Source organism: Lingula anatina, chromosome 1 (assembly GCF_051362555.1).
Source record: "Lingula anatina isolate TDL-2025a chromosome 1, LinAna3.0, whole genome shotgun sequence".
Classification (NCBI taxonomy): Eukaryota; Metazoa; Brachiopoda; class Lingulata; order Lingulida; family Lingulidae; genus Lingula; species Lingula anatina.
In genome coordinates, this window is record NC_141767.1 from 68,875,597 (window position 1) to 68,902,215 (window position 26,619).

The 26,619-nt window shown below is 37.0% G+C and overlaps 3 protein-coding genes across 6 annotated transcripts; 1 reads left to right on the forward strand and 2 right to left on the reverse strand.

Annotated features, from left to right (window-relative positions):
* The first annotated feature begins 157 nt into the window (after nt 1-157).
* On the forward strand, nt 158-3,241 carry LOC106169300 (uncharacterized). Its single transcript, XM_013548720.3, has 3 exons — nt 158-1,573; nt 1,883-2,074; nt 2,464-3,241. Exons 1-3 carry the CDS (start codon nt 475-477, stop codon nt 3,048-3,050), a joined length of 1,878 nt encoding a protein of 625 aa, XP_013404174.2. The 5' UTR covers nt 158-474; the 3' UTR covers nt 3,051-3,241.
* A 1,676-nt stretch (nt 3,242-4,917) lies between these two features.
* LOC147764928 (uncharacterized) lies at nt 4,918-6,706 on the reverse strand. The gene is made up of 4 exons (XM_086998830.1): nt 6,258-6,706; nt 5,853-5,973; nt 5,533-5,637; nt 4,918-5,070 (listed from the first exon to the last, which is right to left on the reverse strand). The coding sequence occupies exons 1-4, from the start codon at nt 6,350-6,352 to the stop codon at nt 5,023-5,025; spliced, it is 369 nt and encodes a 122-aa protein (XP_086854956.1). The 5' UTR covers nt 6,353-6,706; the 3' UTR covers nt 4,918-5,022.
* Nucleotides 6,707-9,134: 2,428 nt separating this feature from the next.
* Nucleotides 9,135-25,649, reverse strand: LOC106152772 (epithelial sodium channel subunit beta-like). 4 transcript variants are annotated; one of them, XM_087002199.1, is made up of 14 exons: nt 25,122-25,649; nt 15,895-16,027; nt 14,946-15,214; nt 14,698-14,882; nt 14,357-14,502; nt 14,069-14,178; nt 12,919-13,082; nt 12,423-12,539; nt 12,137-12,299; nt 11,600-11,672; nt 11,357-11,414; nt 10,955-11,040; nt 10,364-10,439; nt 9,135-10,205 (listed from the first exon to the last, which is right to left on the reverse strand). In XM_087002199.1, exons 1-14 carry the CDS (start codon nt 25,459-25,461, stop codon nt 9,966-9,968), a joined length of 2,160 nt encoding a protein of 719 aa, XP_086858325.1. In that variant the 5' UTR covers nt 25,462-25,649; the 3' UTR covers nt 9,135-9,965. The 4 variants fall into 4 exon arrangements, with proteins under 4 accessions (XP_086858325.1, XP_013381986.2, XP_013382056.2 ...); XM_013526532.2 differs by having other exon boundaries at nt 14,698-15,214; XM_013526602.2 differs by lacking the exon at nt 25,122-25,649 and adding an exon at nt 20,073-20,409 and having other exon boundaries at nt 14,698-15,214.
* Nucleotides 25,650-26,619: the final 970 nt, after the last annotated feature.

The following is a 26,619-nucleotide window of genomic DNA, read 5'->3' on the forward strand; positions in this document are numbered from 1 at the left end:
GCTATTGTTAAAAATCAAGAGGACCTAGGACTCGTGAAGAGAAGTCGTCTTCACTTTTTTCCCCAACATTTTCTCGTCTAAGTAGCAAAGTAGTTGGTATTAATTTACAAGCAAAAATGAACGACTGATAATAACTATCTATTTCTAGTTGAACTTTTAAGGGGTCTTGGATATTAAAAATACGTCTAAAATTCGATTTTTAGTTTTTTATACGTTAGAAATAATCAGTTTTGTATCTAATACTCAATTAAGTTATATTTGTGAAACACGGACTAAAAATATACATTTGGACGAGTTTTTCTACCTGTCCTGACTGGTACGGGTGGCAGGCTTTAGGCTCCGCCTCCGTTGTCAAGCACCGTTACTATGGGGGGCGGGGCAAGAATGGTTGTCTAACTTCTTAAGCTGTTACGCGTGCCCTGGCAGCTCATAAGTCTTACGTCAGCTAAGCAGAACACAGTTATATACACAGTCATGGGAAGAAAGAAAGTCGTGAGAAAACGGATGAGCGAGGAAAGCAAGAGAATTTTGAAAGAGAGTGCTTCTGGTGGATGGAGAAACCCCACATGTCATGAAGGGGAGTCTTCGCGTATGCAGGGAGCCAGCGCTCGGAAAATCTTGAAGGACGATTTATCGTCGAGCTCCGACAGCGAGGGAGAAGAAATGGTGCCGGCGGGTTACCGTTTATGGAATTGCGGGCAGCTCCAGGACAGTGTAGCCAAGACCTGTGCATGTCGCGCGTGTGGTGGAGACGTGGTGCTTGTGGAAGACAAGGGGAAGAGACGGGGATGGGCCAGTGTAATGAGATGGGCATGCACGGCATGCGGTGGAGTGCCCGAAGAAGGCTGGACTTCTACGTCGCGAAAGACGGGGAAGTTTTTCGAAATCAACAGGGCGAGCGTACTGGGCATGCGAGCAATTGGAAGGGGCAACACTGCTGCTGAAAAGCTCTCAGCGTACCTCTCTATGCCGGCTCCAGTAGCACACAACAGTTGGCGTCTCCACAGCCAGGCCTTAGGCGACCACGCCAGAGAGACAGCTCAGGAGAGCATGAATAGCGCTGCGCTTCGCGTGAAGCAGGTACTCCGAGGGAGTGATGTTGATCCAGGGGAAATTGTGGACTGCGGGGTTACGATAGACGGTTCCTGGCAAACTAGAAACTTATCTAAACACGGTTTTGTTGCCGCAATTTCAGTTGATACAGGAGAAATTCTGGACGTTCATTACATGTGCACCATATGTCGGACATGTGACAATTTCCAAAAGCTGCCCCACACGACGGCGGAAGAGGTTGAATTTCAGCTAAAACACTTCGAGGAGTGCCCCCGCAACCACGAAGGCTCAGCCCAGGCCATGGAAGCTGAGGGTGCCTCTGTTTTGTACAGTCGTTCAATGGAACTGTATGGATTACGCTACAACCCATTTGTAGGGGATGGGGACAGCTCAGCCTTCCGGAGAGTCCAGCAAGAGCAGCCCTATGGTCCTGACATTGAGATAAGAAAAGAAGAATGCATAGGCCATATTCAGAAGCGAATGGGCACTAGACTTCGGCGCTTAGTTGCAAGAAATAAAGGTAATAATAGTGAAAATAAATAGAAGTAAAAAAGTGAATTTGTACAGGATTGACTTATCTTCAACACTATTTTTGCATGCTTTGGTTATTGCTTAGACTTATACGTAACTTTAAAACAGATCCATGGCCCCATGATATGTTTTTTTTACCTCTCTGTGATAAGTAAAATTTGAACACGATCAGTATATATGAATCGATTTTAGTACTTGTTTTCATTATATAAAAAGCTTTCAAATCTTAAATAAAAACAATAGGTAGTGAGCTTGTGAAGGCTGTATAAAAATTACCAAAATTTTATTGATAATTCAGGGGTGAAGCTGAGCGATGGAAAGGGACTTCAGGGAGCAGGACGCCTCACCATGACCAGAATAGATTCCATGCAAACATTTTATGGACTGGCAATAAGACGCAACATCGGTAATTTAGATGGGATGGTCAGGGAGACCCAAGCCATAACCCGCCACTACAGCGAGCTTGCTGAACACAGTTATTGTCCTGAAGGTAAGCTGGTGATGAAATTGGGCATAGTTGCCCCCTCTGTTTATCTAAAAATGTATATAAACACCTCATCAAAACCTAAGCCACCTATAACTACTGTATATTTGATTTGATCATATTTATTGCCCTAGTGTCACAGTTATCTATAACTGGTACAAAAACTATTGGAAAAATTGAAATGTGTACAGTGACCTAATATGCAAAACTAATGATATATTTTACTTCAATATTTATCAATAAAAAATGTTCTATAGTTTCAACATTGTATATTAGTACTCTTTTCCTATACAACAAATCGAACATAAACAGTGATATGTATTTTTGGTGAAAGTGTAATTACAGAACTTTTTCTTGATTTGATGCTTATTTTTATTTTTTCATTTCTTTCATAGGTGAAAGCAGCTGGTGCAAGTTTCAACAAGACAAAGCTTGTGGCACCACGACACACAGAGAGGTTGAGAAGCCCCTTCCCCCGGCTGTTATAGAGGTTGTGCAACCCATCATCAATGAGCTGGCGGACCCAGTTTTACTAGCAGGCTGCTTGCGAGGATTGACACAAAATCAGAATGAAAGCTTTCATTCCACGGTGTGGACCATGGTTCCAAAAGATTCTTATCAGAGCAGCAATGCTGTAACTCTTGGTTTATATATGGCTGTAATGTATTTTAATGATGGACTGTGCTCATCAAATGAAAAACTTTTTCATAGTGCAGGGATTGAATTCAATAAATTGACCAAAAATTGCTTTGTAAAACTTGACAGAATTCGGATCAGTACTTGTTCAAAACGAGAGGATACTGCTGATAAAGAGAACAGACGAGGGCGAAAAAGACAGAAGTTACAGCAACTGGATGCTTTCAGGAAAGTGGAAGGGGACACATACAAGTCTGGTGAATTCTCCCAATCCTCGCGTAATGCACCCAAGTGTACAACTTGTAAGAAACCAAGAAAGGGGCACAAGAAAGGATTGTGTACATAGTAAAATCAACTGTTATTGTGCATGAAATTAAGTATTATAGGACATTGATTTTTTTAATATAATTGTAATGAGCTCGCGTCTATTGAAGTCCCATACAGGCATGTTTTCTATTTTTCTTGTACTCACTTTTTGGTGATATGATATATACAAATCCTCAGACAGAGCAAAAAATAAAATATAATTATAGATTAGACTGGTCTCTTTACTTTTTTGTATGGCAGATTCATTCCTACACTAAATCTTTAGCAACCTTTTCGTTGTCTCCAAAAAGAAAGAAGTAAATATAAAATCTTTTACTTCAGATCTCTTATCTTGTTAGGTGACAGTCCGCCCAGATTTCCTACCTAGATAGAAAACCGTTTATGTCATTCATTCATGTTTGGTGTCACTAGTATCTTGGAGCTTCAATTGACCAAGTTATTGTCATTGTGGAGTAACCGTGGCTGATTTTTATCTAAGAAAGGTGTAAATCCAGTACAGGCCAATTTTCTATTTTGTATGGCTGAGTTATTCCTACACTAAATCTGTAGCAACCTTTTCGTTGTCTCCAAAAAGAAAGAAGTAAATATAAAATCTTTTACTTCAGATCTCTTATCTTGTTAGGTGACAGTCCGCCCAGATTTCCTACCTAGATAGAAAACCGTTTATGTCATTCATTCATGTTTGGTGTCACTAGTATCTTGGAGCTTCAATTGACCAAGTTATTGTCATTGTGGAGTAACCGTGGCTGATTTTTATCTAAGAAAGGTGTAAATCCAGTACAGGCCAATTTTCTATTTTGTATGGCTGAGTTATTCCTACACTAAATCTGTAGCAACCTTTTCATTGTCTCCAAAAAGAAAGAAGTAAATATAAAATCTTTTACTTCAGATCTCTTATCTTGTTAGGTGACAGTCCGCCCAGATTTCCTACCTAGATAGAAAACCGTTTATGTCATTCATTCAAGCTTGGTGTCACTAGTATCTTGGAGCTTCAATTGACCAAGTTATTGTCATTGTGGAGTAACCGTGGCTGATTTTTATCTTAGAAAGGTGTCAATCCAGTACAGGCCAATTTTCTATTTTGTATGGCTGAGTCATTCCTACACTAAATCTGTAGCAACCTTTTCATTGTCTCCAAAAAGAAAGAAGTAAATATAAAATCTTTTACTTCAGATCTCTTATCTTGTTAGGTGACAGTCTGCCCAGATTTCATACCTAGATAGAAAACCGTTTATGTTATTCATTCAAGCTTGGTGTCACTAGTATCTTGGAGCTTCAATTGACCAAGTTATTGTCATTGTGGAGTGACTGATTTTTATCTTGGAAAGGTGTATATCAAGGCAGGAATTGAATGCACCAGTAAAAATACCTAAATCAAAGAATTTTCTTTTCTGTATTCTAAATTTTTATACTTTACAAATGAAAGGAAACCATTCTCATGCATTCATTTTTTTTTATTGGAAAATAATGATGACCCCTCACCCGAACACAACTTTGCTTTAAGAAATTGACAAGATGAAAAAAAATGCCAGAAAAATGATCAATTTCATCTTGGTAAGTGAAATTTTACAGGATGGGGCAACAAATTCATTTATAGTCTGGTAGTGGTTTCTATGAAGCTGCCCTTTTCAGAAAAAGCAAGAATAGGTTCATATTTTAAAAGTGTATTCCTTCCTTTATATACAATTACTAGTACTAGTGGTGAAATGATTTACCGCCATACAAAGATCAATTGACTGTGAAATACTGAGATTTCTCTGACTGCTTTCATAACCAATAAATTTTAATCCTGCCAATCTGATTTTTTACCTAGCAAAAAAAGGGTTTGTAAAGTAGCTTTATTATGGTCAAGGAAATGAATGTATCGAATCTCGAAGAACAAAACATATTTTTTCATTTACCCTTTATTTATATATTTTGCAATATACAATAAAAATTACAAAAAAAAGCGAAAACATGAAATTTGGCACATGTCGGTATCTTCATTCCGATTAGAGTACAGCCCTGCAAAATTGCTGCATGGTGACAAGATAGCCAGTCTGAAACGATAATAAATTAAGAATGATTTACTATGAAATAAGACCTGATTAATTTATTTTAGAATAAAAAAAGACCACAAGTGATCACTACATATTAATCCCTGGATATAATAAAATTGTGCTCATGGTAAATTACTTAATTTTGCGTAAAAGGTATCACTCCTCTGACCATTTAACAAAATCTACAAATTTGCGAGTATTGACCAGATGAAAATCTACTGGCGTGACTTTGATTATTCCTAAATTTCACTGGCATTGGCCATGGGGAATGTATTTGGCACAAATTACTGATAAATTCTTTAATTAAGAGAGGATAACATACTAAAAATACATGTACTTGCTGGTAAGTATTTTTAAAGCTAAATTGAGGTTATACTGCTGTTTTTTTTTTTTTTTAATATTTTACATGCCTATGTAATATTTGACTCAGAAACATGACACACAAGGTGATGTTAGACTGACCTCCCTAAACTCTCCTTTCACTTGATTCGGCACAAGCGCTCGGATGTAGCCCAAGACCTCCTTTGGATATGAGTAGTGGCACCCCTCGGGCCCAACACCTTTTAACTAGAAAAAAAAGGTAATATAGGTTGGCATCTTTATTTTATGAGGTGGATGTGAAGCGAACATTTGAAAACACAAAACTGCAGGCCCTACGTGATAATATAAATATGGAGCCCTTTTTAATTGACAGAATAATAAAATATTATTTGTGATTGCATAAAACATCGTCTTCACGTTTGTGTCACTTGATATAGAACTAGCACAGGTCTACTATTTACCTTTAACTCCTTCCACCAGCTACAATAATGCTGGTACCGTATCTTCCTGTGGTTCTTCCCCTTGATACGTAGCGCCGTCACGGTCATGTCCACACTATGGGCAAATGTTTTCCCATCATACCTATAAAACAGATATTATATTGTTTTCATTACATTGTTAACGATATATTAAATTTTATCCTATAGCGTCTAAATCACGTCTAGGTAAAGACTCGAGATCACACTTGAACTGCTGAGTATTCGTACAACGTCTGGGGTTGTCAGAAAAAAATCGTTAGGCAATCATTTTATGCACAATAAAGATTGTAATAGCAAGCAAGTTTTTAAGTAATATTGCCACCCAAAACATTTTCAAATTCGCATATTACGGTCTTGGCACTCTGTGGCATCATGACATATACGTACCCACATTCGGCCATTTCTCGGAGTAAATCTTGCTTTGCTTTCTCAATTTTCGCGTCTTGGTGTGTAGAGCGGCGTCCACGCACGACGGGTGGCATTGTCCTCTGCTGGCACACCCAGTAATCCTCTTTTTGTTTGTAAGCGCTTCCTTAGACACTTCCTAGACAGTGCACAGACTCCTACTGCGTAAGGCACAATTATGATTAATTACGTCAGTGAAACGAGAGTAGGTAGACCTACTCAGCTGTCAATCATTTCTCAGGGAAGAGCGGCTTTCGTGGTACGAATAAGTTTGCGTACAAAAGTAAGATTTTCTGGCATCTAGATAGAAACAAACAACCCAATTTTAACACGTAATGGTGTATAGACCTTCCCGATCAACAAGATGATAACAGGTAAGGTGGAGGTGCAATTATTTTGCTTAAATAGCCCAATTACCTGAGCAAATAAGTTTAGGAGCGATTTCTCAGCTTTGAAGATTGATAACATAGTCTAAACTTCAATTCCCATATCTCATTCTGTAATTGTCAGATTGACATGAAATTTGATGTGTCTCTGTTTCAGTATAATATCTAGTCGACTGAGTCTTGGTTTTTGGATTGACAATTTATTTTTGAAGTTATTAATACTGAAATTGGAAGGTCCATATATATTTCGTAAAATTCACGTTTTATCAAAATAAAATCAAAAGTAAAAATAAAAAGAGAAAATCCTGACAGAGTCTTATGGAGTTTGTGCTAACCTTTAGATAGCTATTTCAATCGTATTAATAGGGCTTTTTGTTTAAGAGAAATATTTGATTAAAAAAAAGACAATTTTAGCCTCAAAACGCTGATATTACGTCACTCGTGTTACACTGTGACTACAAACTTTGAAAAATTGTTTGGCTTGCTAGACCTTATCTTTAAGTTAATAGGAAATTTCATTAGCTGCATTAGTTTTGGACTTTTTCGTTAATATCCAAGATCCCTTAAAACCTGATTAAGGGGACTTGGAATTTTTTTTATTCGCCACAAATATCGTGAACGTGGAGGAAAACGTGAAACCTCGTATATGCACGAATCTTAACCCTCAGTTCACGAGTTCATGAAAGTTGACATATTAAATTTGAGAACTTCCACTAAGCTTTTTTTGAAAGGGGAAGGTGCACTGTTCTTGGGTGAAATACTGAAAAATTCCTACACACCAAAACATTTTTCTATCATTTAAAACCACCAAGACCAGTATTTCATGCGAATTTTTATTAATTAAATGAAACAAAAATGCGAGGAAGCGTTATTTCTAATGACAATTACTAGCCTGGCCATTATCTTGTAGATAAAGCCAGGTGTAACAGGAATGAATGCAACTCCGCTAGGAACCGTAGTCCGCTTCCCATTACTTTGTACAGGTGACATTCGTCCCATATACTAACCCCAATACTCCAACTAACCCTTACCTGTACTCATCATATGGGAGTCCGGACTTGCATTCCTGTTACACCGGCAAAATTTGCACTTAGTAGGTTTGCGCGAGATCGACCTTTGTTTTGACTAAAATTTTTTCGCTTAATTTTTTAATGCATTATCGCTGGTTCGTAAAAGTGGGAAAATTTTTCAAGGAAAACCTAAGATGTGTTACTTTTATACCCTTAAAAGGTGAAAGTTGACCCCCCCCCCCCAAAAAAAAAAAAAAAAAAAAAATCGTTATTAAAAAGACTGGGGTCGGTAAGAGAACTTGCGCATGCAGATACCGAATGTGTAAATTATGGAACAATATGTGTAAATTTATCACTCATAAAAATCTCTCCTTAATATCATTCAACTTCAAAATCACTTCTATAAGCCGAGTTAAACACTCACATACACTATAATGTCTTTTATGAAGCATATAATGCATATTTTCTTAATTTTCTAACCTCTCAAGGTTACAATTTAACAATTATTATTATAAGAATCAAATTGGCGCTGGGAATCGCTTCGATTGTGTTGTTATAATAAATATGTATAATAATAACATTTATAACATTAATTTGCAAACGTGAGTTATGTACTGAGAAACTGAAATTTAAATAATGTTTCAAGTATCAAACATAAATAGAATCAGATAATAAGAAATATTCAATATCTTCGTAATGACGTGTTGGAGATGTGTGCAGCACAGCCCCTCTTCTGATTGGTTGACCATACATAAGCACGTGGCAAGTGCGATCTTTTGATCAACTATAGTTTTATCTTCCAGATTTAGTATTTTTACAAAAACTTACAATTCAATGATCAAGAAATAAAATCTCGATACAGGACGGAGGCAATGCATATGTAAACAGTTCATTCCCTATTAATTGGCTGGCAAATGTTTTACAGTGGTATCAAACCAATACTTAATATTGATAAAATCTCGTGTTATATTTTTTTTACTGTAACTCCAGAGGAAGATAGGGTTGACCTTTTTTTCTTTAATTGTTCCCTCTGATGTATATTTTGTGTGACATGGAGCAGCATTTACGGTATCATGATGCTACAGGTTTGACGGTAAGGACAGAAAATATTGAGCACTGTAGACGTCAAACTTGGAATTACAAACTATGAACTTGGCAGGTTTCCAGTCTCCTTCAAAATCCAAAAGCAACTTGTAAAATTTAGGTAGAAATACCAATTATGATGCTAAGAGTGAGTTCAGGGCATATTTGTACTGTGTTAAATTATTTCTTAAATTATCAAGTCCCTGAAATTATTGGGAAGCAAATAATAATAATAATAATAATAATAATAATAATAATAATAATAATCTTTATTAGTTCTCATACAATTTTAAGAAGGCTATGACCAAACAAATACATAAGTAACGTAATGAAATAGTTAAATATATAGTGTATATACTTATATACACTATATACACTATATAGTGTATATACTTATATATAAGTTATCACATGCAGCCATGCAGTAAAACATGATAGGTTTTACAGACAGAGACGGAAGTTATGCTGTCTGACATATTCTTAACTTTTATTAGCTGTCATATTTACACTTAATCTATCTTTCATATTTTTCTCATTTAGTAGGTGGTGGCTGGTAGAGAATAAGCCAACAGACAGACCTTTATCAGGGAACGGTGAGGGGAAATACTGAAAAAAGGATGTAAATAGCATTAATTGTTATTACAACGAAGCTGCCCGTGCCTACTGATCGTATCATGATAAATTGGAGGAGAAATTTCTTAAACATATTTATTGGTTCATGAAAATTATATAATAATATATACATATAAAGATGGCAAATCGCTTTAAGAATTGTGTACTCATCTTAACAGAATCTACAAATATAACCAATTAACTAATACATATCTAATGATGATGAAAAGAAAAATGTTTTATAATGATAAATACTGGAACAGGAGGAGACATGTTTAGTATTTTAAACTATTGAATCTAAAAACCAATTCCATAACGCCGCCTGCATGCCTAAGGCTGCTATAATGAAATAAGTAAATAGACAGCCGAATAGATATTATCTCGAGTGCACAAAATAATGCTACCGCGTTTACATACAAGGCCAGTCTTTGTGACAAATACAATTCCAGGTAATTGAGGTAAGTGTTTTAAATGCTTTATAAATTACAGCATAATAATCCCATAAATACATGTACCCCAAATCTTAATCCACGAATATCGCCTCTCCTTTGAACTCAAAATATACAGTTTCGATTACTTGAATCGTAGGGCCCCTTCTCCTAAGTGAATCGTACTTTCTCCAGTCTGGGGGTCAAGACGTTCTCTTCTGACGCCGGTTGAACTTTCACCTGTCTGGAGGGAGGGCGTTTCTGCTGTTTTTTAAAGCAGAAACTCCCCACGCGGAAGAGTAGGAGACGGAAGACGTCCAGGATAAGTTCGACAACTTCAAAGAGAGCCATGATGGACAGTCCCACCCAGAACCCAATTTGACCTCCAATGTCAGCAAGGAGAGCAAAAACCTACAAATAATAAACAAGTTACATGAATTGTTCTTTGGTCCTAATAGCAGAGAAAAATAAAGACACGTAAATGAGTTTCAAATCTAGTTTGGCAAAAAAAAGATTTGAAAACAAGATGTCCGTTAAAAACTGAATACTGTCTCCAGCAAAATACTTACGTCATACGCAACATTTTCGCTTATTTTTTGGAAATTTAGCTCTTGAAAATACACCTCAAGTTTCAGTAGATTGTCACTGCAAAAGTAAAGTTACTGATTAAATTTTATTGGAAGAATTTGCCCTTCATTCTTTTACTTTACAATTCAAAATACCTTTTTTTATTCAAGTGAAAAATCAAAGGGGAAATATCCGGCCATTTAGCCTAAAGGCATACAATATGCGTTAGACCTTTGTACAATAGATTTATTGAAATTTCAGCAAATGTTCATTTTATCACTAAGGTATGCTCTATTCAAAACCGCTGAGCAAATCACGATTTATAAACTCATAAACGAGTTCTAAATGTTTATTTGTAGCGTCAAATGTGAAATTCACCCGTCTCATTCTCCACTGGAAGAGAGACTCAAAAACTAAACAAAGATTTGTGGACCATACTCTTGTGAAATATTATGGATATGGTGTATAACTTGGTGATTAAGGGAAATTAAAATATTGAAAACTTATATAAAGGTTTAAACCCCATTGTGTGGTTTTAACGTCTGAGTAATTATGCATTTGTCGAGATGTGTAAACCGCTTGTTATGGCTTACCCAGGTTCGGCGGCCATGCCGTTTTTTCCATTGATAATGTTATCCAGGTGCGCTCCAGCAGAGGCCAAGGTCGCATGGAGTGTAGACTGAAAGGAAAGTTGACTACGCCTAAAACGTTTGATTCAATACGAAGACAACATTGGCCTCCCTTTGCTATTCCTTTTCAAAATGAAATTTACATTTCCAAAGAAAAAAATGCAACCACGTATCACGTGAAAAAAATGCGGGACGACCGGTTAATACACCATTAAAAAAAATTATAACAATTAAGTATAAAATAACACAACCATTTAAGGCATTTTCAGATCTTTTGATTCGTAGAAATAACCACTTGTCTGTTCGCCATGGTTTGTTTTCAAATTTCTGGGCAAACAACTAGTTTTACACTGGAGATACACTTACCATGTATTGTTTGGACGGCCACTTTGCCAAGGACGGAACTCCGGAGTATTCAACATCTCTGAAACATACATAGAGATAACATGTACATCACTTCCTATGTAATCACCTTGTTATTCAGGGATACTTGAGGGAAGGGGAGGGGGGGCAAGGCAAGAAAACAACCGAAATGTATCAGTTTTGCGCCAAATTTGGTATTTAGAAAAACGAAGAAAAAGTAAGCGATGGTAGTTGTACAGTACTTACACACATGTTAAAGGACAGTCGCAAGACAAATCATCATCAGCAAACCTTCTTTTGATACCAGCAACACACTCATCTGGAAATGAGCAGACTTCATTAAGTGTCATTACGGACAATTCCAGGTGCAGACCTTAGTTTCTTAGCAGACGGACTCAAATTTAGTCTTCCGAAAATCAACTCCTTTCATTTTTTTGTCTATAATTTTCCTACTCATGAATAATTGCTAGATCGGTGCCTGCACTTAGATTCTGTTTCTCATCATTTCTAATTGAAAATAACAAAGCCGTGAACGAATAATTGTTCATTCACAACGCTGAACGTCATTCTGACATTTTAGAGGAAAAGTCGACACCAGATACCTTAATTTGAGAAGCTTTTACCGTCTTTAAGGTCTGAGTTGGGAAACGTAAGCAGTTTGCATGATATTAAAACCATATTTTGTGTTAAAATTTCTCGTCCCAGAAAAAATGTGCTAATTTACATTTTGTATTTAGTAAGATCCGGAAAATGTGTTAGTGCTGATTACAATGATTCCCTCACCATCTGCGTCACTAACACAAGGGTCAACAGATTCCGCGGTCGTTCCATTAATGTTATTCTTCAAGTCCGAGAACGCTTCCAAGTCCAAGCTGAAGGGATAGGCAGGGTCCCCGCATGCGCATTCCGAAATCACATAGCGCTGATAGCAAGTCTTCATACAGCCCTTAAAATAACAATAAACAACGGTAAACATTTCAAGTGCACAATGCATAATAAAATATGTATATTTGGAAACGATTACATTTCTCACTTTCGCTCTGTATGAACCACTTGGAGCTAGACTTACCGACACAGAATAGTCCACGTTGTGCACGGACGTGAACACACTTTTTTGCTTGCTTTCTTCGGTCGTGAAATTGCGACATTTACTGGGATAGGGATGTGGCCTTCGCGTAATCTCCACCTACAATTTGAAATTTTGAAGATGACACCATATAAGGAAATATGCTGGTATTTATATATTTATTTTTTATTGCGGGGAAAACTGGCTAATGGGCCTATAACATTTATCCGTCATCAGGTTAGCTAAAATTAAAAAAATTAATAAACAGAATATACTACGTTAAAACTATCAAAATAACAATAAAGAATATAAGCAAATTGATAACAAGAGCAAAAATAATCTTTTTTTATTTCGTCATACCGTGACAACATTTTGACATTTCATTGGATATGAGCTTAGCTGAAGAAATGGTTAAAATAAAAAAGCCTGCTACTGCAAACCATTGAATTTAAAGTTAAAACTACTCTTTGTTCATCAATATCACTACACCATGACATACCCGCGTCATTGCCATTGACGTGAGGTAACCTGGCGCAATGTTAAAGCCTTCATCCTCGGGGAATGCCATGGACCTCTGACTGTGAATCTGAACACGCACCCCAGCGGACTCGGATAGGTCCCCTATGTATTCTGACTGCTCGATGTACATTTCAAGGCTCAGGCCTGAGAATAATAAAAATAGTTTCGTTGTCATGAAAACCTACTTAGTGTATGCTGATATCCTTATAGCAGGCGAGACAGGTCGCCTGGGAGTCAGGTCTGAGCTACATGTACCCTAGGTTCTTGATTTCAGTATATTGCCAGCTCGATCTTGATTTCATATGTAACCCATTTCAGCAATGCTAAAAAGCTACTATAGTGTGCAAGCTAGCTTTTATGGTGCCCCGACACTCAGGTCAGTCTGAACTAGACCCAGTCCCTAACGGCTAAGATATGCCCGCTTATGCCCCTATTTCATACAGACCACGAATCTCACGAATCGCCATGAATTGACAAATTTCAGGATTCGTGAGGATTCGTGAGATTTTGCCAATTTTCTGGTCTAATTCGACACGCCCTACGATTCATTTACGATACAGGTGCGATGGTGTTACGAATATTCGTGGGATTCGGCTGGAATCGCACGAATATTGCCCAGAAATTCACTACGGTTTTTTGGAATCGGGAGTTTGTGGCCAAAATTTTGAACAGCTCAAAATTTTTGCCACGAATTCCCGATTGATCAAGAATTGCAAGAACTGACCACGATTATATACGAAACTGTTAAGAACTTAACGAACTGATTACGATTCAACCACGAATCCTGAAATTTGTCAATTCCTGGCGATTCGTGGGATTCGTGGTCTATGTGAAAAAGGGGCGGTACAAAAAGGGTACCGCTCCAGTTTGCAGGTAATTAAGTTAAGGTTGTTTTATCCCCTTTCATATGTTCGCTTCAAAGTGTTCCGTTGCCCCGGGTGTAGCAGTCAAAATCAAACCGGTCGATGCAAAAAGACCCAAGTGTTAACTCAGCCTGCTCATAGGAAATATACAACTTGTAATTGATATGTAACTGCACTAGGGACTAAAATAAAGTTCTAATTGTCAGCGCTCTACAGAGATTTGATTAAAAAAAACATCAAATATTGTGGTTTAACGAGTCGACTCACCATACAAAGGGCCGGCGTTACTGCTAGTTTCTACGGGAATGCTTGAATCCCATCCGGAATTAAAAGTGTAGCAGTTCCCGAACTGATGATTGTTGAATCGAGTGAAATTTCTAAAACGTTTAAAATATGCTTGATATTACCTTGTAAGCAAACTTGTATGGCATAAAAAATGATGTCGCCAAATCAATATCTGCATTTGAAATTTAAATGTTGCAAATAATTATTAAGATTAGGAGGTAAAGTCTGTGTCCTAGCTTATGATTAATCGTGATTAATAAAAAAACTTACGCAGAGCTGCATGTCACTCCGTTAAAAGTACAGGAAATAATCATAGTATCCAATTCATGACCAACAGTCTCGCGGGTTGTGTAGTTTAGTTTGGCCCAAATGTTTCCAAATCTTTTCCGCATCTCGAAACGCTCGTTCATTTGACCCTAGATGTTAAAATACCGTTATAATTTTATGGTAACCAGAATTGTGTTTTGCAAAATACTGTAAGAAATGAAAAACAAAGAAAAAGGAAGCAACATTTCTCTTTCTTTTGAAGAAACAAAATTTAACCGAATGTGAATGTCAACCCTTTTTCCGTTATCTTGCTCATGCAAAACCTCGTAAACCCAAAGACTCACTGGTTTCCGTCTCGAAGTACTAGTGCTGTTTGTCCCGGTACTTCTGCGTTTTCGGCCACTTGGCGGTGCTGGCGGTCCTGCCGGAGCTTGAGTTGTCCCACCGCCGCCACCAGCAGGCGCACCTGCTGTGGTCTGGCTAGAAGCCTGGCCTTTAGTTGTCCCACCGCCGCCACCAGCGGGCGCACCTGCTGTGGTCTGGCTAGAAGCTGAACCTTTAGTTGTCCCACCGCCGCCGCCAGCAGGCGCACCTACCGTGGTCTGACTGGCAGACGGTGCTTGAGTTGTCCCACCACTGCCACTTCCTTTTGGGCCAGGTGCAGCAGGTGCCTGTGTTGTTATGCTGGAGGAGGCGGGGCCTGGAGGACCCGCAGCTGCCTGGGTGGTCTGACTCTGACTTGCAAAGGACCCTGCAGGACCTGCTGGTGCTTGCGCACCGCCAGGACTGCTTCCCATTTGTGATTTTGGCGGCCCTAGGAGAGCGTAAACATCATCACCAGCGCTTGAAAGCATAGATCTCCTGGAAGAATAAATGGGTGTGTCGAATTAAATCAAATATTTACAATCAAATAGTACAGGCAAAGAAGAGCGAAGAAAATGGCAAAATTCACTTTGACTTCCTAATAGATTCCTTTGTTGGTACTGAAGTAAGTTGAAGTAACCGTAGAAAAAAATATATGAAAATGCAATATGTTGACACCTAGAACTCTAGACATGTAAATATTAATTCTCTAATCCATACGTTTATTTCCTTTCAACGGGTACCTTTTCTGATTTATCCAATTAAGCCTTACCAATTAGATTATAATCAGCTCTGTGCTTAAGAAGTATTGAACCGAACAAGGCTTTTAATGAACAAAGTGTTTGGTAATCCAGAGTCGATTGGAATTATTAATGACGGGAAGTAATCCAGATATTTGACCTATTTATGAAATGCAGCAGAATGAATGATCAATTAGTGTATGAAATGTCAACAATACAATGTTACCCAAAATTCGACAGCCACGTTTGTGGAAAACTTGTTCATTTTTTAGATTATCTTTATTACATATAGCAGACGTCTTTTTTGTTTTATAGCCTTTCAAAAACATTAAAAGTAAAGAAATGCATATTCAAAAAGTGGAGAACTTAAAAGGCAGGAGATTTTGGAACAGTACCTATATACAGATAGCACATTCAGAGATGCATTTTGAGACCTACCTTAGTGGGTTTACATTACAGACAGTGACGGCGGGAAAGTACACTTCTTTGGAATGGGTGTATGTCAGCGTCGTATCAACAGGAAACCTGTAGAACTTAGCGACCAGTTCCCAAGTCTGATAGCCCATAACACCTAAAAAAAGAAGTAAAATCAACGACTTCAATTTTATCTCACATGTAAAACCTACTTCAAATGTTCTAGGCATTTTTCAACAAAAAATGCAATTTTGTATTATTTTATATCATACTTTGGCCTGTTTCATCATTATTATTATTATTATTATTATTAAGTCTGTGTCAAATTTCCCTTGCTGCTGAAATGTCGGTTTTTCTCAAATGGAGTATATTTGTCGGATCGGATTTACATCATTCCTCCAAGAAAAGAATCTCACATGACCTGCCTGCTGCAAATTACCTGTTTAATTCTCTGGTACATAAAAGCAATATTTAGCTGAACAAGATGCATGATACCTATGTGAACGCCACCCACATCTTACCAAAGCACGCGAGGAAGAGGATAATCCATACTGTCCGTCTGAAGATATTAATGTCAGAGCGCACTATATTCGGCAATCCGTTCACTGGACTGTTCGACGCCCAGCTATAGGACAGCGCAATCAATGATTCTTGCTGCTTTTTATCGCCTTTCCCCATTTTTTCGAGTCAAAACAGACTGAATAGTTGAAGCTCAGCGCAATAATAACATTCAAAAATGCTCACACCCCCGACTGACTATGTTGACCAAAATTACCGCAACTGATATTGTCAGTATTGAGCACGGTGTGTTTTCCTACCCTAGAGGCACATGAAAAAGAGGGGGGGGGCACCTTCGTTTAATGTAGTCTATCGTGTCATACATCTTTCCTTATTTTTCTTCAAAATGTTTCGAAAATGCACGATGAAAGAAAAAGAAACCGAAGGAAAGAAAAAACAAGTACACACAAAGCTCCAGGAATATTTCAACAATTCCTGGGCAATAACATATCCCCTTGGCTACCCCTCCTTCCACCCCTGGGGCAATCAATATGAATACTCTTGAACAAAGGTATCTGTTATGACTGGACAAACGACTCTGCAATGACAGGACTTCATGGACCGTTGCGTTAAGAAAGAAAAATAGACAGAAATAGTTCAGAAATAGTTTAGTGCTTAAGTTGGTTTTGTAGAAGTTTCAAACACAACGCCAAATTTAACAAATACTAATGGGGCAAAATACTGAGTGAAAATCAATTTATTGTACTTGCGTTGTTGACTTGACAAACACGTAAAATGTGTTGCTCTCCAGTTTTCTTTTTGATCGGGTGTTTAAGTAAATTATTTATAATTATATATTCAATTCAAGTTATTTTCTTGTGAATGCGTACATTTGGGTTGCGTTTGGGTTGGTAAGAAATGCAACTAAGAAAGAAAGTTTACAGCAACCTATATGTAGCGCTTGCATTCATCAAAATTGATTAATCGCTACCTAGCTTAGGGTTCATTCTCAAATGAAACTACCGTTCTACCTAGATCGATCCAACTCCAATACAATCAGATTAACAGTCTAAGACGCAACCTCGGTTCCAGAGTGCTCTTATAATCATTAGCTTCCCTGTAATCTACTCCTAGCCAGGAGGAGGCGTGTTAATCTGTTAATCTGATTGCATTCAGCAGGAGTCCCCGCGGAGCTGGACAGATCTACGTAAAACGATAGTTTCACGGGGAATGACCCCTTAGTGTCCGTCAATCTGCAATCAATAAGTGCGAGTTAGTTTTGTCTACAAGCACGGCTATCGTGCCAGTTCTTTTACAGAGATATGATGGATGCATAGCAATTTCATTGACCAAACTGCTTTGATAGCTTAATCGCCAGTTTGCCAAGTGCCCGTCAGTCTATAATCAATTAATCCAAGCCAGTTTTGTGTTAGGATTTCGGGGCGTTAATAGAACCCTGAAGCAAAAAATGTCCCCAATTGTCACGCCTCATTAATGAGATGGTTACATACCCTATGTATATACCAGTATCCATGTACTCTTTTAATCGATTTAATGATGTACTTAATATATAAGTATTTGGATTAAACATCAATTACTTTACTGATAACAATATATGCCCAATTAGCCTAAAACACTATTGAATCAGACGGTTAAAAACATAATAATAAGTCCTTTTAATTGGTGTTTATCACATTTAGACTGTTTGCCATTGACGTACATTAAAACCTGATCAATTCTAAATAGAAACCGATGTAAACTGTAGTAAACGAAGTTTTATAGTTGATTATTTAGTGAGAGAACGGGTTCATTGTTTCACAAATGATAAAAAGAAATAACTTTAAAAAAGTAGCACGCGCCTCTGTTAGACCCAGAGCAGCGAGAGAAGATAGGAATTCATCTTCAACAAATAGGAAACGTTTTTAATTTTTACTGTAACTCGGCTGTTTTACACGTAGAAAAATAAGGCAACATACTCTTGCCGCAACTGGTACAGTTGAGATAATCTAAGACCACATGTTTTGCAAAATAGAACAAATTGTCTTTTTAATAAAATTCAAGCACACACACACACACACACACACACACACACACACATTTGAACTATAGAAAAAAAACTACATGTACAAACAGTTGTCAGATCATACTAACTGCACCAATTAGTGATCCGGAGAAATGGGCGCTTATAATCAGAGGAGATCATTTCACATTGAAGTACATTTATTTGAATTACACATGCAATTTAAAAAAGTCAGCGTGGAATAGATACCAGTTATCTAGCGTTAACACTCGACGTAGCTCTATTTGATTGACGCGTGGTATAGAATTTAAGTGTGGACGCTCAGGACACCTTTACCTATAAAAGATGAACTTCTGAACTGGTTTGTTTATACGATAGATGTTACATCAATCACTGCCCATGAATAAGTTAAAGGCAGTGATATGCAATCACTTTGCAACGGCTGAGTTGACGAACCGAAGTTGACTTTTCCATTAGCATCGATCACAAAAATACCCGGGATTGAACAGCTTATTTGATCATTTGTCGTCAGTCATGCCGTAAACAGTAGGTGATAAAATGAATTTATTTTCACTTATTTCTTGCTATGGGATCTCAAGCTAATTGTTCTGTCTGTCCACCTGTTCTTTTGTCTTGTAAGTAATTGTAAATGTGGCTGAAGCTTAAAAGTATTTTAGTATTTATTGTATGATCCCATGCTAAGGGTTTAGAATAAGAGCGCATTTAACAAACGCAATCTGGGCCATGACATCAGTTTTCGTTTCTTCTTGGCGAATCCGTAATTGCAGGATGAACTTTATAATGGATTTCATTATAACTGACATAAACAAATTGCACGTAAACATAGAGATGGAAGTTTAGCCTTCTTTTTAATATATTTGTATTGTGAAAAAAATGTAAGCAACCTCAGTAATTTAGTACACAAGTGCTCTTTTGACTGGATTACTTTTGTAAAGTTATGCACAAGAATGACAAACAATCATTCAATTTCTTTGTCATGATCTTGTCAATTTGTGGTAGCCAACTTAGGCGGAAACCTTCCTTATAAGTATATAAAAAAGAATATGATTGATGCTTTTGTGAAATGCGTGGAAAGGCATTATTCATTCCAACAAATGGATTAAAAATACTTCACATTAGTTATTTTTGCCCACTTCTCACCACCAAAAGTAATCTGTACCTTCTAACATCGATGCACTATTTCTCATTTTATCTTTATGACCGATTCATGTAAAGTTATTACCTGTTTTTGCATGCGATACTGCAAAAATCAGTTTACCTCTCATAGTTTTAAAACACTAGAAGAATTCAATTACATATGTAATCGTGAAAACGTTGATATATTAACTGCCTTCTGCATCTTTTAAATAAAACCCAGAAATTACTTAATTTACCAATTATTCTCAAGCTGATAGATAAGCATCATTCTATCTGAATCTTTTTATCTCAACACGCATCACAATAAATGTATCATACCCTACTATTAAAGTCTGTTGCTGCCCACCAAACTTCGTTTCCAAATTTGCTCTGCATGATTACGATCAAAGTAATTGGAATGTCAATCCCTTGGAGCCGATGGTTTCACATCCTCTCTCTCTCTCTCTCTCTCTCTCTCAATTGAATCAATCAATCAATCAATCAATTCATTAATTAATCAATTAATCAATTAACGTTTTGCTCTTACCAAAACACCCTAGAAGCGCCACCAGCCAGAAGAAGCGCTTGATCAAATTTTGCGACCTCACGACGTTCGGTATTCCATTCACGGGACTGTTGGACGCCCAGTCGTACGCCAAGGCAATTAGACTCTCTTCACGAGCGCTTTTCTCTGGGTCTTGGGAATTATGATCTACTACCAAGCTGTTTTTGAAAAAGTCAAACTGATTTTTTTCGGATGGATACATAGTTTGCGCCCCCGTACTCATCTTGCGCCAACTTGAATAATCGGTTACTATACGAGGCTGATATATGATGGACTTTTAGGCTACCTAGTCAAGTCGTCGGACCAACGTCAATTAGCTAAATGCTGATGTCTGTAGCCCATTTATAAAGAATCGGAAGTGGGTAATCCATAATTGACGATTACGCCGCGGTGTAAATTCAAGTATCCAATCTCAAACCCGTAGTCAATAGCAGTTTTCAAACACAACCTTTGTGTTGAACTGTTGTGAATGGTAATAACAACAGCTGAAATTGTGCCGTGCCAGTTTCTCACCTGGATTAGAAAGATTCCAGAAGAAAATTCAATATAAAAAACTTCAGAGGATAATCGGCGCCATTTATTGTTTTTTTATAAATCAATGATGTGTGAACCGTCAATATTCGATTGTAATTATTGAAATATAACTGTTAAGAGATAAGAGAAGACAAGAGATAAAGAATAATTTAGTCAATTAAATATACAAAAATTGTTTACCAATGAAATGTAAATTTTCATTTTGCAAAGCACTCAAATTATCAAAAATATAGTACTAAAAAATGTAAAACATTATTTTGCTAGAGAAGACTCTTTCTGAAGAGACATTATGCTTACATTGATGATATTTACTGTAGTAAAGAAAAGACCGCCGAGTCTTTTGGCATAAAACTGGTCTATCAATGGCAACAAACATTAAAGAAAATATTCATACTAGTAAAGGTTTAAAATGTACAGGATGTATATTTTTGATAAATATTCTGATTACTGCCACTGCCATATTGTATTTTTTCATCAGAAACAAAAATAGGACAAAAATCAGAACAAAAGAACGAAATATATGCAATTACAGAAGACTGGGATTAACTGGAATTCAAATTAATGATTAATGGCAAAGAGTCGAACTATTTTAGATCATGTTTTGTCACCCATAACCGTAAGGTAAATGAAATGTGTCATGTATGAATAAGTTAGCTGAAAAAAGGTTGAGAGTTTTGATCACAACAGCGGGATGTGGTATTCAATTTTGTTCTTTAAGTGCATCACCTGAAATCTTCGGATGATCTGGAAAACGCGTTTTGATACAGCATGAAGGTGAAGTTGACATTGATCCATACGGAAAAAGTGTAGAAAAAAACTCGATCAAAATCCATTCCATAAGCTTCCCCCCACCACCCCCACCACCCCCAACCCCTCTTTACCAACTCAAATAAACCAGCACAGTATGCACGTGAGACCCACATGATGGTAACATCGACCCTTGTTAAGTGCATGTGTTCGATCTGTATCACGTTGACAGGGAAGCATTATGCTAGCACTACAATTCATGATCATTTTCGATGCTTCCTGTTTAGTTTACTTCCAACCAAGTAAAGCGTTAATCCTCTGTGCCTGGAATTTTAGCCAATACGTTGAAATGACCATTAATGATATTGGTCGATATTAATCGATTTGTGAAAACCTGTAAGGACATTGTGATGAATATCCACCTCTACCTTCTCTTTATGATTTTCAATTATTCCTTTATTTGTAATTGTAGTGCCATATGCTTTTCTACCAGTGTGTTTGTAGAAAACTATACCTTAGTTATACTTATTAGTTAACTATACAATGTTATTGCTAAGAAGCCCATGCGACGTAACAGAATAGACTAGGTTGCATTGGGTCTTTAAACCGAGAAACTGCGTTGGGTTCGGGTATTATTTGAAAATTATTTGACACAATTACTTCAAAGGCCAAGTTAAGTAAGCGCATTTCGCTTTGAATGGGCCTGTGTTTGCCTATCTCTTATAACCGTGATTTGCCTTGTACGTTGTAACAGTTACTCCTGTTGATAGGAAGTGCAAACGAAGTCTAAATGCCCAATCAACCTTTCTTCATTCTGGCCAATTAGATTCTTGGAAATAGAACCCGGATGTCGCAATGATTAACAGACGTCACACTAGCTTTACTTTGATAGCAAGCGTGTTATAGGTTTACGTTAAAGTTGCCATAATAGAAAAAAGTTTTTAAAGCAATGTTATTGGTAACGGAGAAGGTAAATTGAATACTATCCTGGCTAACAGTGTGCTATACTACTTAAGATACCGTGCTTACGTAGTGCCTAAGGTAAAACCCCAGAAACACTGATAACAAGAGACTGCGTTAGGACACATTATTGTCTAACAGTGCAGTTACATATCTCTGTTTTTTCATCTGTATAACTGTCTTGAAGAGAGGTTCCCGGTAACAGTGGAGTGTATTAGTCAAAGTGAATGTAATGAATTAAGTAGTTGTCAGGACAGGGGGGAATGAAGAGATACCGATATCCATTGTTTTTATTTGGGTTTATGAACAACAATAAGGAAAAGACAAGAAAAAATTCAGTTTCAAAAGTCCATTATCGATTCAGTTCACATAAATGTTTTCAATGGGTAATTAGGCTTATGTTTATAAAAAGTTTCTTTATCACATTGCTTCAACAAGAATTGAGGAGTGAAAGTGATGTTAGGCTCGGTAATAGAGCTTAAGCTTGTAATCTGGTGTAAATTTTTTATAAGACCAAATGTTGCACACACACACACACACACACACAGATAGATTGTGAGCTGTGGTGATGATCAAAATAAAATTGTAAAAATTTTCATAACAAAGTCATCACTTGAATATCAAAAGTCCCTCTGTGCTTTAAGAAGGCAGTGATAAGACCACTGATAAAGAAGGCAGACCTTAATTCTAATGTCCTAAAAAACTATCGACCAATCTCGAATCTGTCATTTCTTTCCAAACTCCTGGAACGTATTGTTGCAAGCCAATTAAATGACTATTTGAGCAGTTTTTCCTTATATGCAAAATGCCAGTCTGCATATAGACCAAACCACAGTACAGAAACAGCCCTTCTTAAGGTGCAGAATGACACTTCCAAGCCCTGAATGATCAGAAACATGTGATATTGATTCTTCTTGATCTATCAGCAGCTTTCGATACTCTCGATCACGACATATTGCTCCAACGACTTGCACACCGTTTTGGGATAACTGGGACAGCTCTCTCCTGGTTTTGGTCTTATCTAACTGGACGCGAGCAACATGTACGCATAGGCTCTTCTATTTCAAAATTAAGCAAATTACTTTATGGTGTGCCACAAGGCTCCGTGCTTGGTCCTATACTGTTTACACTCTACACCTCACCAATTGAGGATATAGTTGCTCAGTTTGGTTTCAATTTGATGTTGTATGCAGATGATTCCCAGATATATGTTATATGTGAAAATCCTTGTGATGAAAAAGCAACTATTGAGGCTTGTGTGAATGAACTTAGATCTTGGCTCAAGTCCAACTACTTAGTTTTTAATGATGAAAAAACTGAATTAGTCCATTTCAACTCTAAGTTTTCTAAAGACAATACTGCACTTGATAGTATTAGAGTTGGGGATTCTTTTATAAAACCAACAACAGAAGTAAGGAACTTGGGTGTTATTTTTAATAACAAATGTGAAATGACATCACACATTAACAAAGTATGTAAAACAGCATATTTTAGTCTCCAACGGATATCCAAGATCTTTCACCTTATTAACACCAAGCAAACTGAATTACTCATCCATGCATTTGTAACCTCTAGACTGGATTATTGCAATAGCCTATTGTTTGGAATACCTAACTATCAAATGGAAAAGCTACAATCAATTCAGAACTCTGCTGCTCGTCTCCTCTGTAAAGCTCAGAAGTCCGACCACATCACACCAATTCTGCGAAACCTCCACTGGCTACCCGTGTCTCAACGAATAGTTTTTAAAATATTACTTTTGACTTTTAAGATTTTAAAGGGCGACTGTCCATTTTACTTAAACTCTACCACAGAACTTTTAACTCCTATCAGGTCACTTCGATCTAGTGGACAACTTCAATTTAAGCGAAAAGACACTAAAAAGACTCTTAAGACATATGGACACAGAAGTTTCAAGATTTGTGCACCGATTTTATGGTCTAATTTTATCACAAGATCTAATGTGTCTCTGGATGACTCATATTACTGTTTTAAGAAGAATTTAAAAACTTTTTTATTTAAAGAATACTTTAATTTATAGCATCTTTTTAGTTTTTAAAATTTTTAAGTATCCTGTTTTTTAGTCTATAGTGGCTTTAATTTATCTGTGGAGTTTATATTTTTATGTAAACAGCGCTGAGACGCATGTGTAGCGCGGTTTTAAAGAAGTGTTTTATTATTATTATTATTATTAAAGGTATTCTACACGAGATTAACCATCCAGGATGATTTTGTAGGAGAAATGTTTCTTCTGCCACGAATTATTTCTCGACTTGCTCGACCTATCCCTGCCTTGCATCCGACGTTTTGTCCCTTTTTTATTTGAATGTTTGAATGATTAAGTTTTACATATTGCTAAAGTCGCTAAGTAAGTCAAAAACTAACGTCCTATTTCGATCCCATGCTTAAATTAAGCGTACTAAAATTGAATAAGTTTAGGACATTCAATCCATATGTATGAAAAGGTTCATGACACATCGATTTGTTTTTGATGTGGGGAAAAATCCTGTGGGGTAACACGATATACTTAACGTGGCAATCCTTGGAATAGGTTTAAATAACACGTGAAGACAAATGTTTGATATCAGTTCCAACAGATGTTTTAAGACTCCCGTATTTTCATCCGTTTTCAAGTTTCAACTTAATTAATTTCATAAAATACATCTTTATCCAGAAAACAAAGTTAGCATACCACCTAAGAAATTGTTATAACTAAAAACTTAAGATAAGAAAAGCAGATACATTTAGGAAAAGTAAACGATGTAAAATATATCTATTCGACAAACTTACCAAAGCACATTAAAAGCAGTAAAGTCCAGGTCACTTTACCCACACTGGATGTCGAGCGTGCGATATTAGGAACGCCGTTTATGGGACTGTTGTCTCCCCAGTTTTTACAGAGCAGCAGCATGCTTGTTTCATCCTGCTGTTCGGCTGCGCTAGGGAGTTGATCTTGTGCCTGACGGACAAATAAACCGCCGCCTTCAAAGTTTGCAGTTTTTGAGCATGATGAATATTTACCGTTCTCTGACTGTTCTGAATCAAAACCAGTACCTCCATTTTTCTGGCTGTTTAATAAGCTTCTTTGTGATGTTGCTCTTTGTTCCTGCTCATATTTGTCTTGCTGCATTTTGCTTTTTTTGTCGAACTTCCTGATATCTCTAAAACTTTAAAAACTCCACAAAAATTTCAAAATGAGTAATTTCCTTACTAAACCTTGAAATCTCAACACACAACATCATAGGGCTGTGTTGACTGTTACATAGTTGAAGCCGCGGGGATATGAAACCGACGCACAGGGTTTTCTATACTATATAGATGGTCGATTGATTTACGCTTCATTAGCAATTTTTTTGTCTTTAAGAAGTTACAAGGTGCACGTCGATAATATGTCTATTTTCGTAAGCATATTCCTAGCTGTCTGTCAAAGGGTGGAATTTGATTATTTCACGCTTCGTTTAAAACCATACCGTTCTAAAACATGTTATATAATATTTATTTACATTTATATGTACACTAAGGCTGCTTTTCAGGTCTTGAGGGGTCTGAAATTATGTCAAAACGTCCTGACACGATCAAGATAATACTTTATTAACATTATTCTTTGTGCAATATTTGCATGTAATTCATTTGTAAGCCCTCTTTATAAGTAACACCAACAGATCAAAGGCCTTAATATCGGAGGACAAGGGGCAAGAATTCGACCCTTGAGAAATAGTGCAGTATTAAGATTGGTACTAATTCTTTGTGCCTCATTTTTGGTTAAATTAAGGTCGATGATTAATAAAAGGCTACAACCAACATGTAGAGTAGAAAATGACACTTTTCAATGTTGGTTAACGTAGTTTATCCAGATTAATACGTGACATGGGTTAACGTCTTGGTAAAAATTTCGGAGAAATGATTTGCACAGTGCCACATGAGGGACACATGTTCCACATACCCTGGCCTGGCTGCAGCTTTTATAAGTACAAGCGCATGTACTTTTTCGAGATGTATAGGCCTATTGTTTTTCCATACTGTACAAAATGTTCTGTATATTTTTTGGTCGGTTTGAAGAAAAAGACAACTTCGGCGGCAATTTTTTTCTTTTTTCTTAATTTTTTCCTTCAGAATAATGCAGAAATGAAACTTTTTTCAACCGGTTCTATAATGTATATTTCTCAACTTTTATTGAAACATATCACTCTTATACGGACAGAGGAAGCTCCACCCAGCCCCATTTATTCTGAAACTATCTCTTGGCGTCTTATCAGAAGGAAGGAGAGATTGATCTTATCGTTTGAGG

What these genes read in the sequence shown, in the direction of transcription:
- LOC147764928 (XM_086998830.1), bottom strand. Translation starts at nt 6,352, where the DNA reads ATGCCACCCGTCGTGCGTGGACGCCGCTCTACACACCAAGACGCGAAA. An exon ending in CGAGAAATGGCCGAATGTGG is followed by an intron (nt 5,974 to 6,257) that starts GTACGTATATGT and finishes TCTGTTTTATAG; the next exon opens with GTATGATGGGAAAACATTTG. An exon ending in TGAAAGGAGAGTTTAGGGAG is followed by an intron (nt 5,071 to 5,532) that starts GTCAGTCTAACA and finishes TTATCGTTTCAG; the next exon opens with ACTGGCTATCTTGTCACCAT.
- LOC106169300 (XM_013548720.3), top strand. Translation starts at nt 475, where the DNA reads ATGGGAAGAAAGAAAGTCGTGAGAAAACGGATGAGCGAGGAAAGCAAG. An exon ending in CTTAGTTGCAAGAAATAAAG is followed by an intron (nt 1,574 to 1,882) that starts GTAATAATAGTG and finishes TTGATAATTCAG; the next exon opens with GGGTGAAGCTGAGCGATGGA. An exon ending in ACACAGTTATTGTCCTGAAG is followed by an intron (nt 2,075 to 2,463) that starts GTAAGCTGGTGA and finishes TTTCTTTCATAG; the next exon opens with GTGAAAGCAGCTGGTGCAAG.
- LOC106152772 (XM_013526532.2), bottom strand. Translation starts at nt 25,461, where the DNA reads ATGCAGCAAGACAAATATGAGCAGGAACAAAGAGCAACATCACAAAGA. An exon ending in GTACTTCGAGACGGAAACCA is followed by an intron (nt 14,503 to 14,697) that starts GTGAGTCTTTGG and finishes TTTAACATCTAG; the next exon opens with GGTCAAATGAACGAGCGTTT. An exon ending in GACTGTCCTTTAACATGTGT is followed by an intron (nt 11,415 to 11,599) that starts GTAAGTACTGTA and finishes TGTATGTTTCAG; the next exon opens with AGATGTTGAATACTCCGGAG.